A 20936-nucleotide genomic window follows, 5' to 3' on the forward strand; every position below is an offset into this window, starting at 1 on the left:
AACAGGTCAGATGACAGATATTATCCCACAGCTTTTTTTATGTTTACATCTCTTCCATTTCAGTCATGTCTGAATACTAACAAAAGCAGGCTTTCTGGGTTGCTGAGACCATTTCAAGTGGCTCCTGGTCAAGATGCAGCAGCTTAGACGGCATCATTTGCAAATAACAGCAATGGCACCTCACTGTCACTAAACCAGAGCTTTCCGGTCCTTAGCTCAGTTGTGTCCATAAAGATGACACACAAAAGAGTTGACAAAGACACACCTGTTGGGAGTCCAAAGCCCACTTTGAAAAAGTTTATCCTTATAGAAAGGAAACACATTTCCCATTCTGCCTGTGAAGGGAACTGCATTTGCTTCTACAAGAATGGTTCCTTTCTTTAAACAGGGCAAATAACTGTATGTCCCTAACCCCCAATTTCCACCAACTGCGGAACAGCTGCAGATCCTCTCCGGAACGGCGGCGGAGTCAATAGGTTTCCATTAAAGTCCATGTGTGTATTTTCACTGACTGAGGAACGGCTGCGTTCCAACTCCATCCCAGTTCCGGCGATCCGCAGCCCTCCGGAGCAGATACGCTCTGATAGAGTTTTTATTTTTGACTGATGCCGGAGAGCTCCGCAGCAATTCAGCACGGGGCAGACTGTGCGGGACAGGAAGTCGAGCACAGAAGCAAAATAAAACATCCGGTTAATTTTCAAAATAAAATACACCATGCTCACGGCGGATCATATTTCTCTGCACTACACCTTGAAAACGTCATCATGGGCGGAGACAGGCGTGAAACAAACTGTTGGTTTTGTGGTTCTGTTTATAGAAACTACATCCTGTTATATCGCGCAATCATAAGTGAATTCGCAAGATCTCGTGGGTCCTCGTGACTTCAGCTGTCACTCATGGCTGCAGCCGTTCCACAACAAATCCGGACCTGGTGGGTATTGAAGGACGGCGGAGCACGGAGCCAACACGCAGCGGAGCCAATCCGCAGCCGATCTGCAGTTGGTGGAAATTGCGGGTAACCTGTGGCCATGATGAGGAGGACAACGTTTAAACTCCAAGTTAAAGACAGAATTCTTCAGCAGATTTAACCAGCAAGCCTAACTTAATGACTGGGTCAACCTGGCTTGTCTGGTATCTGATGCGACTCGGTATCAGGTAGTGATCAGTTCAGATCCTGTTTATCAGTACAACACAATAGCATTGGCTTCAGGTTTTATGGAACAACTACAACGACTACTCCTTTTTTCCCAACATGGTGTTTGTCCAGCAAACATCACAAAACCCCTGATATGTGATTTGGAACAAAGTGGCCACTTTAGAAATCCATATGTTTATTACAGCTGAAACAAATATGAGCACTGAGCTGCATAAACAAACAACACATCACGCGATAGTCACATGTACAAAATGAACATGGATATATGTATGAATATATATATAATTTGTCCAATCATTTTTTGTAACTGAGACCTTGAAAATGCATGTTTTCAATTGGTTTACCTAAGACACCACATGATTTTATTTGCTTCACTTTGTGCTGTTTGCGTGGATTAGCTCAGGATGACTCTGTAATACTTCTTTTATCATCTTCCTGCCATCACTGTACTGTATGTAATTTCACGGTTGTTCCTCTGTAATGTACCCCCTTAACAATGTCAGTTACAGACTCAAAGTGATAAAGTGAGATCTCAAAAACCCTCTTCAACCACTTAATGAAAACGTGATTTCAAAAACGACGTCTATTCTGGCCTCTGTTTTGTACAATGGCAACTACAAAAAGGTTAGCAGATTCCTTCACCTCCTTTTTTCAACTTGGCACATAAATCAGTTTTGTCTCACATACACTACCTCCCGCAAGTGCAGACAGCAAACACCATGAGTGAGTTTGTTTTGCTTTTTCCAGAATAAACTGCTGTTGCCCACTGCACAGGGTCTGCACTCACCAGCCTGCTCCTCAGGAGTCACACAACTGTTACGGTCGGTGGCCAGGGTCCAGGGCGGAGAGCAGATGCAGTAATACGACCCTGGAGTGTCCACACAGTGGCCATTCTTACAGTTGACTGGGTCCTCACACTCATTCACATCTGTAAAACAAAAAAGGTTGACTCAAATCTCAAGATAATTCCTCCAGTAGCTTTTTAAATGTCTGTCAAGGGTCACCGGGGGAAGATATTATTTTACTCACCTGCAACTGTTACTATCACACACTTCTTCTTGTTGGAGTCTGGAGTCCAGGGCCGGTTACAGTTGCAGAAGAACGACCCTTCGGTGTTGACGCAGTGACCATTAGTGCACAGAGACTCGTCGTGGCATTCGTTCACATCTGAGGGAGAACATGCAACCATAAAGAACCACATTCATCTGTAATGAAGCATCTAGAAAACAAAATCTTTACAGCATTTTTACAGACGTTTTTTTTTTTTTGTCATTTTATAGTGTGTATCTAAGCACTTACCAATGCACTCAAGAAGGTTGCCGTCATAGTAGAAGCCCTGTTGACAGTAGCACTCGTAGCCTGGCTGTGTGTTCTCACAGCGACCCTTCTTGCAGATTTCATCAGCGAACAAAGAACACTCGTCAATATCTGCAGACAAGGAAGGAAAACGTGTCTTTTCAGCAACAGATTGCCGGTCTTCCCATAAAGTTAGTCTATATCCATGACCTTCATTTCCGGGATTGTCCCATTGCCGCCGGAAATTCCGCCGTATGTCTTTTTTTTACTGGATTTCCGTTACTTAACGGCTCCTTTGTTTTGGAATTCTTAACTCTGGTGGATTTATAAGGACTACGTTTAACTGCTCCTCAGATCTCTGCAGGGTAAATCCAGACAGCTAGCTAGACTATCTGTCCAATCTGAGTTTTCTGTTGCACGACTAAACAACTTTTAAACGTACACGTTCCACCAAAACAAGTTCCTTCCCGAGGCTATTTTCCAGCGGCACTGGGGCTCCGTGTAGCGCTTAGCGCCGGCCATGACGATTTTGATTGGTTTAAAGAAATGCCAATAAACCAGAGCACATTTTTTTCCCATCCCGGAATGTTGTGTGGACTAGCCAGAGCCTCCTCCACAGCCCTGTGGAGGAAGGTCTGGCAAAGCAAGACAAGCATAAAGTTGATCGATGTAAGAATGATTTACCAATCTCATGAGGAACTGACAACTTGTTTGAACTTGTTTTAAGTACAAAGTTATTTATTACATTTTTTATAATTTGAGAAAAAATGCAGGAATATCTTATCACCGTGTAGCCCTGGTGTATGTGAAAATTGTGACCCAATATTGTATTATATCTACCATGGTAGACAGGCAGGCTGTACAGGAGTCCTTCATCATAGTAGAGACCTTGCCCATTTGGACACAGGAAGTGGAACTCGGCTGGGTGGAGAGGACCAGGCAGAGTTTAATATATAAGTAGATACAGAATATGACATAATGTTTACTTTAAACTAAACTAATTTACCCAGATGCATGCATTTAGCTTAGTGAATTAATTTTTTATATTAACTACAAACCCTTGTTAGTAACATATACAACACACTGAGCTACAAACCCACCCATAACGTAGTTGAATGTGTATTTACTTGCATTATGCACAGTAGACTGGACTGTAAAGGTACCTGATTGGGAGACAGGACAGGGGTAGATCTCACAGTGATCTCCCCATCCCACTCCAATGGAGCAGCAGCACTCCTGCTTGGTGACGTTGGTGGCCAGAACGCTGTCGCAGAACACAGTGTCATCAAGGTTCAAGTAGCATTCCTTCTTCTCATCCATCAGCACTCGAACTGCTGCAGGAGCAAAAATGGTGAATGTTAGGAAACACAGGTTTTGGTGTGCAAATCCAGTGACTGGACTGGACCTCAAATGGGCTTGCCAAACTGACCTTGCTTTGAATTTTAGTTAAAGGTGCTCTAAGCGATGTTGGGTGACGTCACTTCTTGTTGACGTTCGAAGTATCGTCAAACAAAACGGAAGCTAGCTCGCCCCTCCCTCCTCCTCATCCCCTTCCCTTCCCTTCCGTGCGTCCTGAAACAGTCATGAACGCGCATTGTGGAAGTAGCCTACGTGCTAACGCTGCTGCGGTGATGGCTCAACCAAATCCTTCTTGTCGGTTATAGGCTGGAACACTGTTTGTTATGTTTCGTGGTGCAGGTTGCCGCAGTTTGTTTCTGTTGCCTTTTGTGGAGCCTGGGCTGTCTACAGAGACCGCGTTTTTTTTACAGTGTGTTCAGGGGACAGGCAGCTAGCGGATAGTTAGGAGACGTTTGCTGTATGTGACAAAAAATGTTGTAGCCTAAAAAAACACGTGACATCGCTTAGAGCACCTTTAAGTTTGTGACTTGGTTCATATAAAATATAGGATTTGGTAATATATACCAATACTTATAATTGTTTGGCTTTCAGGCCCTGCAGTTGGTTAAAACTAAAATGTTTTGGGTTTGGGACAGACGGGGATCAAATGTTCAGGCCTGGTTTAAGCTCTGGGATAAATGTGGGTCTACAGTAAAGCAGGAGGAATCAGAGCAGGCTTACCCTCACAGCTGTGTTTGTCCTCTGAGAGGACAAAACCATGATTGCAGGCACACACATACGATCCTGGTCTGTTCTCACAAGAGCCGAAGGGCTGGCAGAGACTTCTGTCTGCGGCACATTCGTCTATGTCTGAAAGGGAAATTACACATGCTGCTCTGAGTATTTGTTTCAATCCAAACACCATCTAAGTTGCAAACAAATAGATTTTGTTCTTTTTTTAACAGATTTAATTTTTAAAGTTAAGTAAGAAAACATTTGCTCACTGATATATTTGCTCTGACATTTTAAATATTGGCAAATGCCGTGTCCATAACATGTACATGACTTTTTACCCATAATGCAATTCCTCACTTTGTGTGAGATGTGTAAATTACACATGTCAGTGATAACGCAAAGATAATGATAATTACAAGGTAAGGATGAAGATTTAAAAAATAAAGATACTGTAAATAAAACAAAGGTTTAGACTGCAATTAGGCTTACCCTCTCCTGCATATCATTTTGTTAGTAGTTTCTAGCAAAAAGACAGACAGCATCCTGTTTTCTGATAAAGGTCTGACCATAAAGATTTGAAGAGACTGACCTTGGCACCTCCTGCCTCCCACCAGTGTGTAGCCCTTCTGGCACTCGCAGTGGTATGAGCCCATACTGTTGATACAATGGCCCCTCTGACAGTTCGATGGCCTCTCACACTCATTGATATCTGAAGGGAAGGAAATAAAAACAATGTTGGAATGTGAAGCATGTGGTGAGCAGAATTAATGAACTGGTCTAAACCAATCTGGACCCAGTCACACTTTATTTGGACAGTCCAGCGCTGATTGTTTTTATCAGTAAAATGAGTTTCGGGTGATAAATAATTGCATATTGGTATTAAAATACACGGTTTGTTGAATAATTCATGCCTTCGCAGTGGCTGCCTTCCTGTGTGCGCTGGTATCCCGGGTAGCACTGGCACTGGAAGGAGCCTTCTGTATTGATGCAGTGGCCATAAGCACACAGCCTGACGTCCTCACACTCATCAATGTCTGTTTGGGAGGAAAGAAAAACATGTGAAATGCAACTTGTTTAATGATTAAGAATTCCTCAATACAACTTTAGCACCAAGCGGCTGTTAAGTTACTCAACTGCATAATGAGCAACTTAGTCTATCTATGTCATGTAAAGGTTAGGTAAGCATTACTCACCACGGCAACCTTTGCTGTCTGAAGATGGGAGGAAGCCCTCGTTGCACAGGCAGCGGTAATCACCAGGGAGGTTCTCACAGCGCCCGTTAGGACAGATGCCAGGCTTCTGACACTCATTAATATCTGGTGAAACATGTTGGAGACATAAAAGGAAGGTAAATTACAGTGATTCAATAATATGTTTGTAGCAATGTTTTATTTATTAGCTGAAATCAGCTGCACATTATTGACTCATTTTGACTGGTTGGTTATAACAAGGCCTGATTTTTTAGTATCATTATAGTACAGATTCACAATATTGAATTGATTCCATAATTTCCATATTTTTCGTACTAATATATTTTACATAATTACAATACTGTTTGTTACTGTGGTGTGTCGTGCACATATAGTGGGCTAAAAAACTGCTTTAAAGTGCTCATATTATGCTTTATGGCTTTTATATATATGGCAAATATGGTGTTTTTTGAAAATTAAACCATGTAAACCTATTCCGATATAACCTCTAAATACAATAATGAACCTGAAAGTGAGCATAATATGAGCACTTTAATACCTGATTTATTACATACAACACAATAAAATTAAAATATTTCCGAGTGTCTGAAACTATTAAAGACGTGGAGGACAATTTATTCAAATGTGTTATATTTAGATGTTTCCCTGTAATAATGCCCGATACACTATTGGCTAAGGTTATGCACAATACTGATAAACTGACTGAATTATCCTTCTCTGTACTAATGGGTATGTATGGCGTCTTCTCTCACTGCTGCTGCGTAAATGTAGGTGAATTGCTGTGAAATGTCCAAAACTCAATATTTTGCAGTTTACCAGTTAGATAACACAAATGGGAATGGCATAGCTGCAAACACCTTTCACTGAAAGAACAATTTAACTTCTTTTTTATTTTAGCATGATAATAATGCTCAAATAATTATTGTACTCACCATAACACTTGCCAGTGCGTGCCTCGTGACCAGGCAAGCAAGGCACACACTCATATGAGCCTGGTGTGTTCTCACATTGCTCATTGGGACAAGTGTCGGGGTTCAAACACTCATTAATGTCTGGAGTAAGTGAGAGGAAATGACATACAGATGATGTGAAAAACACACGCAGAGCACAGACGCAGGCATGTTATAGTGACACACGCATAATAAGTGTTTTGTCATTGGAGAGCCTGTGCACTAATATCTATACTGTCACAATAATCAGTGTCTTTGTACAGTACCTTCACATGTTGGGTGACGGTGTGACTTGCTCCTAAAGCCGCTGTGACATTCACATTTATAAGAACCAGGCAGGTTCACACACTGGCCTCCGACACCACAGATGTCCTGGTTAGAGCACTCATTCACATCTGTAAAACAGAAAAGGATAGAGCCAATGGAGGATCTGATAACTTCTAGGGAAAAAAACCTTAACATGGAAATCACTCAACCTAACTTACCTACGCACTTGAGTCTCCCATGCTGCACCATGTGTTTATAGCCCTGACGACAGAGGCATTTGTAACCTCCTTCTATGTTGACGCAAATGCCTCTGCCGTACCCGCACGGTTCTGAATCACATTCATTATCATCTGAACAGGAGAAAATGACAATGAATACACACGGTGGAAACAGTGTTGAATATTACAGAGGGTCATAGAGCGCAGAGGAAACAGTGCTCTGATTCCAGGAATGTTGTTCACCACCTATCCCAACATTATTCCTTCAGTGATAGTTCATGTCTCATGTAGTAGATGAACTGCCTCTTGCTACTACATTCAAATACATGGAAAAAAAACTACACAGCTAATCTTACAAATCCAACAAGAAGCAGCGTAATCCATGTAATTCTATTTCTGACTCATAGGGACATTATTATTAAACAATCAAATAAAAATTGTCAGAGAAACTAGGTTAACCATTTTAGCAAAAAATGTCTTTTATGATTTATCTACTTTCACATTTTACTTAATAAACCCATAAAAACTTCTTAAATACGCAAATCTTTCAATAAAATTAAAATGCTCTTAAAATGAAATTTAATGGGTACAGCTAAAATCCATACAAATTAAAGCAGCAGATTACATTTTATCCTGACTGTTAGTCCAAAGTACCGGTCAAGTTCTTACAATGTTGGATCCTACATTTCCCATGATGCAACTCAATAGCATCTTTGTTACATGTGCCTCTTTTGTGTGTCTTAATTCTTTCTCTCTCTCTATTTCCTATTCTGCCCTCCTCTCTCTACCTGTTGCACACCTGAGAGTAATCAGTGCTCAGGTAGAGTGGGGGAGGTGATAAGAACGCAGGGAGTGGAGAGCACATGGAGAGAGCACACTGGCAGCACACTAGTGAGGAGTTGTCTCCTCATCTTCCTTTTTCTCCACAAGCAGGTCTGTTCTTTTCCCAACCTCCATGCACATTTAGGTGCTGGAGTTTTGTTGTTTTAGTTTATTGTTTTAGTTTGGGCTGGAGATTACCGGTAGTTCAGTTATTCGTTCTTTTTGTTTGTTCTAGGATTAGTTTACCTTTTTTAGTTAGTTTAGGGGGAGACACGGGGAGCGACGACCCACTGCGAGGTTGGTCCAGCGTCTTCCCATATTTTGTTCTTTTTGGCCGGGGTGTCCAGTCCCTTTTGTTTCTTTTTGGTTTGTTACTTTTGGGAGTATTTATTATTTAATAAAGCTTGTTGGATTGTTGTTAACATGGTGTTTGGCATCCTTCTATTTATATATGTTGCATCCTCCATTCCCTTTTGAGCCTTTGTTTGTTCCTTTTAATGGAGGCCGTAACATATTTGGGGGCTCGTCCGGGATAATCTTTCATTAGTAACTCCTCACCCCCAGTATGTGATGCAGGCTTTTTGTTACAATTTTTTTTTATCTCTGAGACGAAGCCAAAATATTTTCTCAAACTTTGGAAAGCTCCTTTTAGAGCCAAAAAATACATCATACAACTGTTTTCACAGGCCAAGTCGTACTCCTCATGACGAGTAAACAGACCTTGATGTAGGATCAGTGGAGTGCCCCTTTTACCAAAGGTAAAGGTAGAAACAAAAATATAGTTGAATATCAAACAACTGAATTTAAAGCTAAATGAAAATATTTTAACATCGCACACAACCAGGTATATTTCATTCATTTCTGTAAATATTAGGATGTATGCATTAATTGTGCCGACCAATAGGAGCGGTAATTATCTTTCTAGATATAATTTCACAGGTCAATTGGCCTCAAGACATAAAAGGCAGGATAAGGATCATGTTTAAAACTTTTCATTTATCATTCTTGCTATCCAATTTTGATTCAGAAAACAACCAACACAGATTGACTACATCCAAGAGCTGACGTTACTGTTTTTAATGATGCTGATCTTAAGGCAGTACCCGTTTATTACCCAGTAGACAGGAGGAGAGCCACTGCTTAAAATTCATGGATGGTTAAGTTTTCCTCCTTCCTATCAATTGTATATCTATCTGTGAGAGGGAAACTTAATGAGAAATTTCTTGTTGCTGTCCATCACCCCCTCCTCCAGCCACAGTCTCTACCATTGTCTCTTACCCTCACAGATGTTCCTCAGTGGATTGAGATGGTAGCCAAGGTGACAGTGACAGATGTGGCCATTCAGGCTGTTTTCACACTCTCCGTGACCACAAATGCTCCTGCTTAGACTGCATTCATCTGTCTCTGCTTCAAGGAGGGAACACAGGCATCGTATATATACATGCATATATATCAATATATAGATGTATGTGTGTATATATATTATATGTGAAGCCCATGCCGTACCTAAATCCCTATATCTTTGGTCATGTTCACACTATTCAAGTTTTTAAAAAGCCTCTGGCTTTTTTATATCAAAGCCAATGACAAGTGTCATTCAGAAAGACAGTGAAGCTACTTTATTGGATTTCTAAAAATCATAAATAAACACACAGACATAGGAGTAGAAGGAGATATTCAACACCCCAAAAATATCCAACACTCCTTTAGGAATTTTTGTTTCTTTTTATGGAAAGTATCTCACATAACTTGCTTTTTAATACCAGCATGGAATGTAGTTATGGCAACACTTGCTTCCATAAAACACAAAGAGTGTGAACATAGCCTTGAGGCTGGTTCATGCATCATGGTTAAACGCACACGACATGCAAAGTGTCCAAAATCGTCAGTTAAGCATTAAAGAAGCATACACCTACTTCTATCAACAGGGATTGCCTCAGGGTCTAAATAAGTCTTTTGCGTGTCGTCATAGATTACGTTTATTACATGGAGAAAGTCAACATGTCATTTGTGAGTGATGGACCCAAAGCTCACCACAATATCTTCTCTTACTGGGGAATGTGGAGAGCTGGGTTTTCCAGTTTTGCATGAAACATGAACCAGCCTTTACAAAAGTAACCCTCTATAAGGTGAAAGCAGAATAGATGTTGGAGTCGGTTTGCAGGGAACTCACGCAAGACTTTTGTCTGTGTTTCGAAGGGGTCATTGCCTGGGGTCATTCGGATGATTGTTGGAGGGGTGGGTTTAACAACTGTGGATCCAACAGAAGAGAGATGAAGTGGACAGACTTTAGGAGGAAATATGACATGTTGAACTTTAGTCCTGATATTTTTGTCTTCACCACACACGGGGAACATTTCTCTACACTAGTTGTCGTTGCAGGCAGTCAGAGTACATTAGGTCTCAGTAACAAATACATTTTCTCTTCCGTTTCAACATGTTCTATCACTAGAGTTATGGAGTATGAATCTGGAGTTCGAGGTGAGTTTACCAGGCACACGAGGACTGCTGGTGGTGGTGGTGGGAGACGGCTGTGCAGCAGTCGCCATCTCTGGAGGCCTCTCCTGATTGAAAGAGATAGTCGATTTCACAACAGCAAAAATTTTAAATTAATGAATTATTAAAAACAAAAATAGTGTCTTACCGGTTGCTTAGGTTCTGAAAGGAAAATAGATAGAGGGACATTACAAGTGTGAATTCACATGATCCGTACAAAGCACTCACAAGTAGAAATGTTAGAAATGTTTGAGGACTCCTGGGTAGTGTAAAAGCATATTCGAGCACTCACCCTCCTTGTCAGTCTTGCGGAAGATGATGGGAGGGAAGGCCACAGTCTCTCTTATATTTTGGAGAAAGTATCCTTTCCCAGCAGGGCAGATCTTACTGAAGGCCACTGAGCCCCACATGGAGAGAAAGAATTCATTTTACGATTACTTTATTTTACTTTTTTTAGAATATCACTATTCCAGCTTTTTTAAATTACATTCCTGTAATCTGACGCAACCTACGTTGTATACAAAAATGTTTGACATCCAACCACTTCCACTTTGTTATTAAATTGTATGACAGTGTAGACAAATACAGATATTAAGTATAAAGTGTATTGGGAGCTCAAACTAGATGTATTGCTCTGTTCCAGTGCACATTCACTAGTAATCCAATACAGAAACAAGAATAAACCTCCGACATCATAAGTAGCATAATAAGATGCAAGATTTGTAACATACCTTATATTAGTATCTCAATATCTTATCTATTACATCTCCAGTTTTCAAGTTTAATAGAGTGCCATCAGACAAGAAGAGTGAGAAACCCTTCTGATGAGCATTAACAAGAACTTGAGCTGCGTAATAACTTACTGTGTAATCAACACAATATATCAAAAATTAATGAGTATTCTGATAAGAAATACTGTTAATTAAGATTAAGCCACACATGGATGAGATTATTATGAACTGTACATTTTAAATCAGTAAGAACAGAAAATCTACATTAACAGGCAGTAAAAGATGAAAGTTAATAATTGTGTTTATAAAATGTGTTTACGTGCAGACGCACAGACAGATAATGTCCCGCCTATCACGAACGGCAACTTGTTTATATTTAATATTTCTATATTTTCTCAGCCTGCAAATGCAATTGCTCCTCTCCGTCCACTCACCTGTGCCCACCTGAGGACATCTTTCACAGTTGTGGCCCCAGGCTTTGCCCACCGTGCAGCAGCACATCTCCTGGGTGAGGTGGGTGGGCAGTGCGTGTTCACAGCCCCTCGCCTCGGACGCTATCCGGAAACACTGAGCCTGCTCAGCAGGAGACTCTGACAGAGGAGACAACAGGGTTTTATTTAGGAATTCCCATTATGGAATTAAAATATTATGCCACTCAAGTGGATATTCAGTAAAAGCAGAAGACCAGTAGAGACCTCTCACTCACCAACACATCGATTCCTGTCCAACACCAAACCTGCCTTGCAGGAACATTTGAAGCTGCCCAGTGTGTTCAGGCAGTCTCCATTCTGACAGACGCCCTGCATGGAGCACTCGTTGATATCTTCAAGGTTGGAAGGTGGTGTGTAAAAATTAAAAGGGTATTTTTGATATACTGAAAAGTATGATATTGCTTTATCACACAAGAACTGTAGCTTTAATAAGTACATTAAACTGAAACAACTCCCAAACTGAGCTACAGTATGTACTGGTTATAAGTTACACCCTGACCGTGTTACCTTGACAGTGAGTGCTGTTGAATCTTTTATAGCCTTGCGGACAGGTAGAGCCGTAGTCTTCCACAATGGTATGCTTGACTGATGCATCTGAGGGAGGAGAAGACATGGCAAAGCACAGAGGGAAAGGTAAGTAAAGCTTGAGTGAAATATTGTTTCTGGAATGAGAAGGCCTGTGGGTGAAAACTGTAGAAGCTCGACCCAAAATTGTGTACTGCACATTGCTGCAGCTCCTCTTTTCACCGTGTGTTCAGGTCTCTGTTTTAGCTACAGAGTGAGACCTCTCAACTTCTGTAACATATTTGTTGTCAGTCAAAAATGCGCAGAACAGGGACATGTAAGTAGTTATGCAATTTATTTTGCAGATTAGGGTGAATTTGTGTGTGTGTTGTAGCAGTGTTTTGCCATTTTGTGTTTTGCTAACGGTTAGCCCCCTAGCCCCCTCGTTTCGGCTAGTGATGTAGAAAGCCCTGCAGATTTTGAACAGCTCACCCAGAGACTGAAAGCAGGACACATTCAGAAACCCGTATCTCACTCAAAACAGCATGGATGTTTTTTTTTTTCAAAGTTTGGATGCATGTGGAAGAACCAGAGACACAAAATAACTAATAAATCCCCAAAAAGTGATTTTTTTTCATAATATGGGCAATTTAAATTCTTGACACAACTACTTCTGTCAATGTTAATGTGTACAATTGACTGTATCACCATGAAAGCCTTTGAGGAAGGACTTTGTGAGGTGTGAATGTTTTTGAGCAAAATGTAAAAATGACAAGTTTTGGTTTCCAGCAAGAAAGCAATTAAATACCGTATTTCACAAAATGTCAAACTATTCATTTAATATGTGTATTAATTAGTCTAAAACATAAAAACAACAACATAATAAGCTTTGTTACATACGGTCACATTATTGAGGAAGATGCATTTATGGCTACTGTAGCCAACTTTGATAAAACAAAGTTTGACATTTCAAAAAGTACACTTATTCACTTGCTGGCGGAGAGTTAGATGAGAACATCGATACCGCTCTCATACCTGCCTGTTAAAGGTAAGGCTAAAGCCAGCAGGCAGTCAGTTTAGCTTAGCATAAAGACTGGAAACAGGGGAAACAGCTAGTCTGGCTGTGATACGTCTGCTGGCTTCATATTTGCTGTACAGATATGAGAGTGGTATTCACATTTCATTCTCCTCCCAGAAAGCAATTTATCATGTTTCCCAAAATGTTAAACTACCCCTTTAACATTTTGGTCCGATTTTATGATGATATGACAAACTAAGATTCTTTTCTTTTTTCTTTGCCTTTCTTGTTCTTTTCTAATGACGGCTGGATGTGTTTTTTTATGAGGGCATTTGATGAAGTGTAGCTCATTACAGAATAGAAAAGTCTTTCATGAGGTTTGAACTCCCAATGCATTATTCTTGTTCTTACCCTAAATGCGCCTTGAACCTCTAACACAGAAGAATGTTCTTCTTTCCATGAGGGAGTACAAACATGTATGGCAGTTTTATTAGAGAGCTGTGGGAAGACTGCACTCACACAAAAAAAATTTTAAAACACAATGAAAAGAGGGGAAAGAACACATCTCACTTTTGCCATTTTCAGAAGAAAAAAAACAAGGAGCTTCTAAATGGATATGAATGTCACAAAACAGACACCACTCTGGGCAGGAATCCAGTTGTCTGAAGACTAACCAGACCTACTGTATCAGGTTTTGTGAAAGGCTGCATTGTCTGAGTCAGAACTGAGAGACGGAATAATAGCGGAGTGGAAAAACGTGAGTAGCCAAGATTTTCTTGAAATTCAATCTCCAGCAATGTGATGACAGTCCTGCACTGGGCAGGCCCATAGGAACATGCTTAAGTATAGGGTTATTTTCCACATTCTCTTTTTCTGTCTCACAGTCTGTGTGTAATTCCTGTAATTTCTTCCGTTTTCTCCTTACCAACCGTTAACACACTCCCTACCCCACCTCACCGCTAACTTTCATGTACACATTTTTATAGAAGTATGAAGTGATTGTTTTAATCCAGGGCCATAATTTCATGAAGTGAAAGGGATAAATTGTAGGGAATGCTTGACATTTTTGGCTCAATAAACAATAATTTATTCCCAGGAACACACAAGATGTAGATCAGATAAAAACCTAACATGGACTACTTTAAGAAAACAATTTGCTGCACTGAATAAAAAAACTACATTAAAGAGTAAACAAATAGTGGATGACATCTACAAAGCTGAAACAAGTGAATCAGAGCAGCTTGAAATTGAAGTAAGATGAAAACTCAAAGGCAAAAAGATTTCTTGAAGCACACTGTAACTCACTTGGTAGTTTGGGGCACTGATAACACTTGTTTTGTCCCCATGAATTCCCCACACTGCCACAGCAATCCTCCTGATTGGTCAGAACAGGAAGCGGGGTGCTGTTGCACTAAAGCAGACGAGACAGAAAAGTGTTATCGGTGGAAATGACAAAACAAAACCTTCCAGGATTGTCCATCACTGCAGCGTGTGTATAAACTCACAGCTTGTTTGGGTGTGGTCTCCTGGAAGCAGCGCCCCTTTGGTTTGTGTCTGGCAGGGATCGGGCGTGGCCCTGTCTTGTGAGGAGGCTTGACATCTGATTGGTCGAGGGGTTGAATGACTACAGAGGTGTCTGGCGTGTGGTGAACACGAACATTAAACTGCACTAAAAATAGAGAAAAGGAAGACAAAAACATGCATCACAAATATATATGTATATATTTTCCCCATCAATCAAAACCAAGAGAGATTTGGTTTGGCATTAACTGTAGTGAATGATAGATACCTTCAGATGAGTGTGACATGGGTAGGGTGAAAACAGAGTGTGTTTGTGTCAACTGGGTACGCCCTATGCTTAATTGCTCCACTAGTTTCTGGCCGTCTGGCTTCAAAGATATGGGATAGACAGGCTGCTTGTTGCCTCGCGCTGCCTGAGCTTGCTGCGTCTGCTGAAGTGGAAACTGGCAGAGCCGACCGGTGAAGCCAGGCGGGCACAGGCAGTGTTTCCTCGAGCTGCATACTCCTCCATTCATACACGTCAGGGGACACACAACTGCAAAGAGAGACAAGGGGAGAGTTGTCATACCATTACGGGCAGAGGGTCAACAGTTCATAGCTATGAATCACATCGGATGAGAGGAAAAAAGAAAAGCTTACACACATGAGCAACACAAGCAAATAATGAGTTATAAAAAAAAAAAAAAAAAAAAAAAAAAAAGAGTTATTCATGAGTCACATCAGACTGGAATTGCTCATTTGGGATCCATTCACCTCAGAGACAGTCTGAGCCTGATGATATTTGTGCTGTGTCACACAAATACAGCAGACAGACAGACAGAAAAGTTTGTGGCATGATATTCACGTTGAGCTGTAGCACTGTAAAAGTCACATCAGCTTGATGGACTAACAGGCCCCACCAGCCAGTCAGCAGCAGCAGCAGCAGCGTCTGAAAGTCATTGATCTGTTCAACAGCTTTATTCTGACATATGGGAAAGATCTTGAAATCTATGGGAAAGCTGCTGGCTGGAGAGAGATTTATGGCATATACAGTATTCCCTGCAGTTTTATTGGGTCTCCCATTGTGTTTGTGTTAAGTCCAGTTGTTTCCCACAATAGAACAATCAGAGGAGAGAGAGAGAGAGAGAGAGAGAGAGAGAGAGAGAGAGAGAGAGAGAGAGAGAGAGAGAGAGAGAGAGAGAGAGAGAGAGCGGGACTGTGGGGGAAACTGCAAGGAAGTAATGAGAGGAGAGATGTGAGAGAAAACAGAAACCTAAGAATGCTACTAGAAGTACTACTATGACCGCTAACGAAGTAAGTAATAGTAAAAGCTCAGTCAGGAAGGCCACCTCATCTCAGCAATCCTTACACATGCTAGTGCTAGGTAATGTCTAAAACCTTGGGGAACTTGAGCCAATATCCCTGAGTTTTAGTATCACTACCAGAAATGTGTTTTGATACCTTCCCTTGAATGTATGTTCAAAGGTCCAATGTGTAGGAATTTCTCCCATTTGGCGTTGAGATCATATATCGCAATCAACTCTCTCGCACCACGCAGTTCAAAGTACGTATTACAGCTACGGTAGCCTTCACGCTTCAAAAAGTCGGTCTCTTGCTCTTTTCAATATCCTTTTTCTTTTTCTGGGCGAAGAACAAGACTTCTGTTCCTGAAATTTGGATTTTGAATTTGTGGGGTCCTCCATGTTTCCATCTTCAAAACTTGCCAGGGCCGGGAAAACGCGAAAGGCGGAGCAGTGTGTCCTGTATGTCCCTAACCGGCTAACGTATTTCAAGATGGTGCATGAATATGGAGCGTCTACCCCAGTTCATGTGAATGCAAATGTAAAATGTCAAGCCAAAAGGAATACTTGGAATTGATGGTGGTGGTAAATATTCAAGAAAAAGGACAAGTTTGTGAACGGGCAACACAGATTTTGATAATGAACAACTAAACACGTTACACACTGGACCTTTAAGTATGCATAGGCATATTTTCCATCATTCAGCCAAAATTAAGAACTTAAAACAAACAGCCTAGTACTTAAGAACAAAATACAGTAATGTCTGATTAAAGCTGAAAGGATTAATCGATTAGTCGATAGATAGATAGATAGATAGATAGATAGATAGATAGATAGATAGATAGATAGATAGATAGATAGATAGATAGATAGATAGATAGATAGATAGATAGATAGATAGATAGATAGATAGATAGATAGATGAGGAAATTTGAAATGAATGCATACACAAGAGAGAGTATTAATCTGCACAGATCAAGCTGTTGCAAAGCAACCTGTGGAGACTCCAAGAACTTTGCGGTCAATAAATAGTTCCTAGCTTTTACACTTGTTGTACAATTTAAACAAATTACATGTAACATGTAAATCTGTGAGCTTTAGAAGTGCTGTAGGTGGGTTTTGTTTCAGTTTGGCTAGCTGTTTCCAGTCTTCATGTTAAACTGTAGCCTTATATTTAATGAACAGGTATTCATCTTCTAAATCTCTGCCAGAAAGCAAATATGCATATTTCCTAAAATGTCAAAATAATCCTTTCAGCAAAAAGGCCAAAGGCCAGAAATTGAGTGGTCCAAGCTTTGGATTTTGGACCGTTTATCGGACAAAAAAAGCTATTTGAGATGTCACTTTCGACACTGGGACACTATGTTGGGCATTTTCAATCTCAACTAGTGAAATTGTGTAAATCAAATATAGGCAGATGAATAAATAATGAGTCACTTTATTATGTTATACGATATGTTTGATAAAAGAAGACAAACAAGACAAAGATGTCAACTTCAGTATTTGATTCTGTATAATTTTCACATTTAAGTTGAATACTCAGCCCTTGAGTTTTCCTATTTGTCCAGTCAGTTCACAACACATTATCACATTTTACTAGGGTTACAGTCAAAACATTTATTCAGCAAAATACCTCTTCCTCCTTGCCAAGCCCTGCTTAAGTTTGATGGTTATGGCCTTTCTTTAAGTCCATCATCTCTCTTACATCATCTCTCTATCATCACTTATTTTCATCCAGTGCTGAGGTTTACACCAAAGTAACATGTATCATAAAACACAATTATTTCAATTTGTTTGTTATGTATTGAACAACGACTTCTGCTTCCATTGCTACTACTTCAAATATAACCATTACAACTATAACATCTAACTATTGTTAGTAACTATCATTACTAACAGTACTCTGCTATGATAACTTTTATTGGTACGTTGCAATTTTACTTTTCCTTTTGACCTTTTTTTACCTGCCTGGCCAGTAAGCATGCTCTTGGTGTGGTCATGATTTGATGATGACTATAAAGTTCACCATTGCTACTTGTTGCCATTTGGAGCTGCCAAAACTGTGACATTTTAGCCACCAAACTCCATCCTGAAAGAGGAGAGGAGAAAGAAAAAAGAAAAACCTAAAGAAAAAAAGAAAAAACCCAACAAAACCTGTTGAGGAGAGGAGAGGCCTTTTTCTGCCAAGTGTGCACATATGGAAGTAATTAGATGTGGACTGCCAGGGAGTCTGGTCTGTGGCGTAATTGGGGGACTAGATCACTTTAAACACAGCAGGGACATCCTCACAAAGTGAAAGTCTGGCAAAAAAAAGGAAATCAATGAAACACACGACTAATGGAGTACAATTTTTAAATCTGTAGCAAGATGGATCCTTCAGAAGCAGCCTTCCACTACCTAACACCATGTGACAGTGGTCTTTAACCACTACGACTGAGTGCAGGCAGCAACATGCAGAATCAAGCTGGAAGACTCAGGCATGGCAGGAAAAAAGAAGGTGAGCAGCACATACTGTAGAAGACTGTATGAAGTTTCCATGTCTCAGATTTCATCTCAGTACTGGATTTAGAATGAGAGGAAACTGGGAAAGATGTGGGGGTTGAAAATTAGGATTGCAGTCAGGAAAAGAACCTCTTTCCAAACGCGATTACACAATCTAAACCCACAGAGACGACATACTGTAGGGAAAGTCTGGGCTGAGGCCCCGTCTGGCTGGGAAGGTGTCTGAATGAGACCGGCGCTCTGATGCAGCACAGTCAGGTTCAATACCACATGAAAGAACACAAAGGAAAGAAGGGGAATCATATTCCAGATTTGGGCTAATATTTCTCGGGTGTGGACAGGGGTGGGGGCCGTGAGAATGAGATCTGTGTGTGATGACATGCAACACACAGTGCAAAGTACAATACACACCTGCCACTGCCAGCACACCTCTTACTACAAACCTGAGATACGGATTAAAATACATCAACACAGAAAATCTGCAAGTAGAGCACCGATCTGATACCCTTGCTCTCTTTTTCCCAAATTTAAAATATCTCATGTGGAACAAACTTGAACTATCTCTATGTAGGTTAACATGAGGCTCATGGCTGTTATTTCTGTGTCTGATCAATTTCACCATGACTCATGAAAATCTGTTTTCTCCATTTCATGTGTCGATGCAAACAGGAACTATAGAAAAAAGCAAAGTGTTGGAAGGAATTTTTTGTCTCAGTGTGCAATTTGTGTGCAACAGTGAAATAGCCTACTGTATGTCTATGGGATCAATATTAGGAAATCTTTGGGCTTCTGTAGTTGTGCGAAGTAAGTAATAGTAAAAGCTCAGTAGATGGCAGCGCTAACTGAAATACAATTCGTAACGTATGTAACATTATCTATAAAGTCTCCATTTTCACTATAAAGACAGAATTATCACAAATCAAATATTTTGTTAGTGTTCAGGTAAGATGCTTCATAGACAGCCAAGAATTCAAAAAGCTAGATTTTTTTATCTTGTATTTTTCTTTTTTTGTGACTGTTTTTCTTGAATTTTATTAATAATGTTCTTAACATGTTACTTGTTGCTAACATTTTTTCAATCTGCCCAGAAAGCCATAATATTTCAGCAAATAGAAAAATAGTACTTCCATTTCATTTTTTTAATCAAACTAAAGCTCTCAGCAACAGGTGGTATTACAACTGCACTTCATGCCTATATTTCCTGATTATTGGATTCTGTTTAAATTAGCTGTGATTATGTTGGTTTGTCTTCAGCGCTCCAGGAGGACTCAATCATTTGTATGTTATAATAACATGCATTGGCTGTTCTCACATCTGCATCCTTCATTTAAGCTTGAGCCACTCTGGCGATGCACTGGCTAATGTTTTCTGCAGATCTTATATGTGACTGGGTGTGCTCATCAGTGTGTGTGTGTGTGTGTGTGTGTGTGTGTGAGAGAGAGAGAGGGTGTACTGTCTCCTGGAGAGCCGCAGTGACTGCACCACATTACATACTGGAAAGAGCACAACACTTAAATGCCGAGATTATAACAAGGATTCTACTTTCCAGCGGACTTTCCCTTTAAATCATCACCTCGGAGTTCATTAGCAGGATTTATGATCCAAAATTGCTCATTGACTCTCCTTGTCAGTTACCTTAGCGTCTCAGAAGCAGCAGCGCTGTGTGTTGTACCACGCCTTTGTCTTTATGGATCTAACACATTCCTGAGACAAGAGGTGGTGTGTTATTAAAAATCAAACGCACCTAAGAGTTATTTGGTGGTCTGAATGAATGTGAGGCATGAGCAGGCTGAATGGCGCAGGGAGGGACTTGTATATTTGAAGCAGTTGTGTAATCATCATGAACCTTATTTTCCACATGTCAAAGAAAGTGGAGGAAGTTAATAATAATCCAGGATCCCGTTAAAAGATGACTCATTCTATATCTATGGAATTTAGATCTGGACAAAGTAGTATTTCAATACCTTTGCTCATTGAATGAAGACACATTGTACTGTCATTAAATGTATTTGACCATATATGGATTCAGTCAGCAAAGAGAACATTCAAAGTTGCTGTCATTGTACGTCGGCTTGCAGGTACGCTCCAATGACAGCCAGGAAGCGTATCATTTTCCCATGCAGCACTCACTCCAACTAGAAGAGCGAACTGAAGTGAAAAGAACGAGACAAAAAGACTGTGGCTGGGGGGCGGGGGGAGTCTTTGTCTTTAAGCTCTTCTCGTCAGAGTGTTTCATGTGACATACAAGTGAGAGCTCCTTCTTCATAATGTCATGATTCACTCCGTGAGGAGAAAGACAGATCTCTTCACAGCATGAGATGGCAGAGGGAACATATCTTTGTCGTATACTGTATATCATTTAGCTGGGAAAGGGCGGGAATAAAGCAAGACGAGGCAGAG

The 20936-nt window shown here is 40.5% G+C and overlaps 1 protein-coding gene across 4 annotated transcripts in view; it reads right to left on the minus strand.

Annotated features, from left to right (window-relative positions):
• ltbp3 (latent transforming growth factor beta binding protein 3) overlaps nt 1-20936 on the minus strand; it is a 36056-nt gene that overhangs the window by 4689 nt on the left and 10431 nt on the right. For 2 of the 4 annotated variants that reach the window (XM_028595847.1, XM_028595844.1), the window contains exons 2-24: nt 15023-15289; nt 14739-14902; nt 14539-14644; nt 12219-12305; nt 11927-12043; nt 11655-11810; nt 10782-10886; nt 10638-10651; nt 10485-10557; nt 10167-10244; nt 9272-9400; nt 7172-7303; nt 6953-7081; nt 6669-6788; nt 5719-5841; nt 5437-5559; nt 5115-5234; nt 4532-4660; nt 3616-3786; nt 3293-3373; nt 2456-2584; nt 2186-2323; nt 1944-2084 (exon numbers count right to left, since the gene is read on the minus strand). In XM_028595847.1, coding sequence (XP_028451648.1) covers nt 1944-2084; nt 2186-2323; nt 2456-2584; nt 3293-3373; nt 3616-3786; nt 4532-4660; nt 5115-5234; nt 5437-5559; nt 5719-5841; nt 6669-6788; nt 6953-7081; nt 7172-7303; nt 9272-9400; nt 10167-10244; nt 10485-10557; nt 10638-10651; nt 10782-10886; nt 11655-11810; nt 11927-12043; nt 12219-12305; nt 14539-14644; nt 14739-14902; nt 15023-15289 — 2832 coding nt within the window. The remainder of the gene's footprint in view (nt 1-1943; nt 2085-2185; nt 2324-2455; nt 2585-3292; nt 3374-3615; nt 3787-4531; nt 4661-5114; nt 5235-5436; nt 5560-5718; nt 5842-6668; nt 6789-6952; nt 7082-7171; nt 7304-9271; nt 9401-10166; nt 10245-10484; nt 10558-10637; nt 10652-10781; nt 10887-11654; nt 11811-11926; nt 12044-12218; nt 12306-14538; nt 14645-14738; nt 14903-15022; nt 15290-20936) is intronic. The other 2 variants (XM_028595845.1, XM_028595846.1) reach the window with 2 other exon arrangements.

The sequence above is a fragment of the Perca flavescens genome, chromosome 13, assembly GCF_004354835.1.
Source record: "Perca flavescens isolate YP-PL-M2 chromosome 13, PFLA_1.0, whole genome shotgun sequence".
Classification (NCBI taxonomy): domain Eukaryota; kingdom Metazoa; phylum Chordata; class Actinopteri; order Perciformes; family Percidae; genus Perca; species Perca flavescens.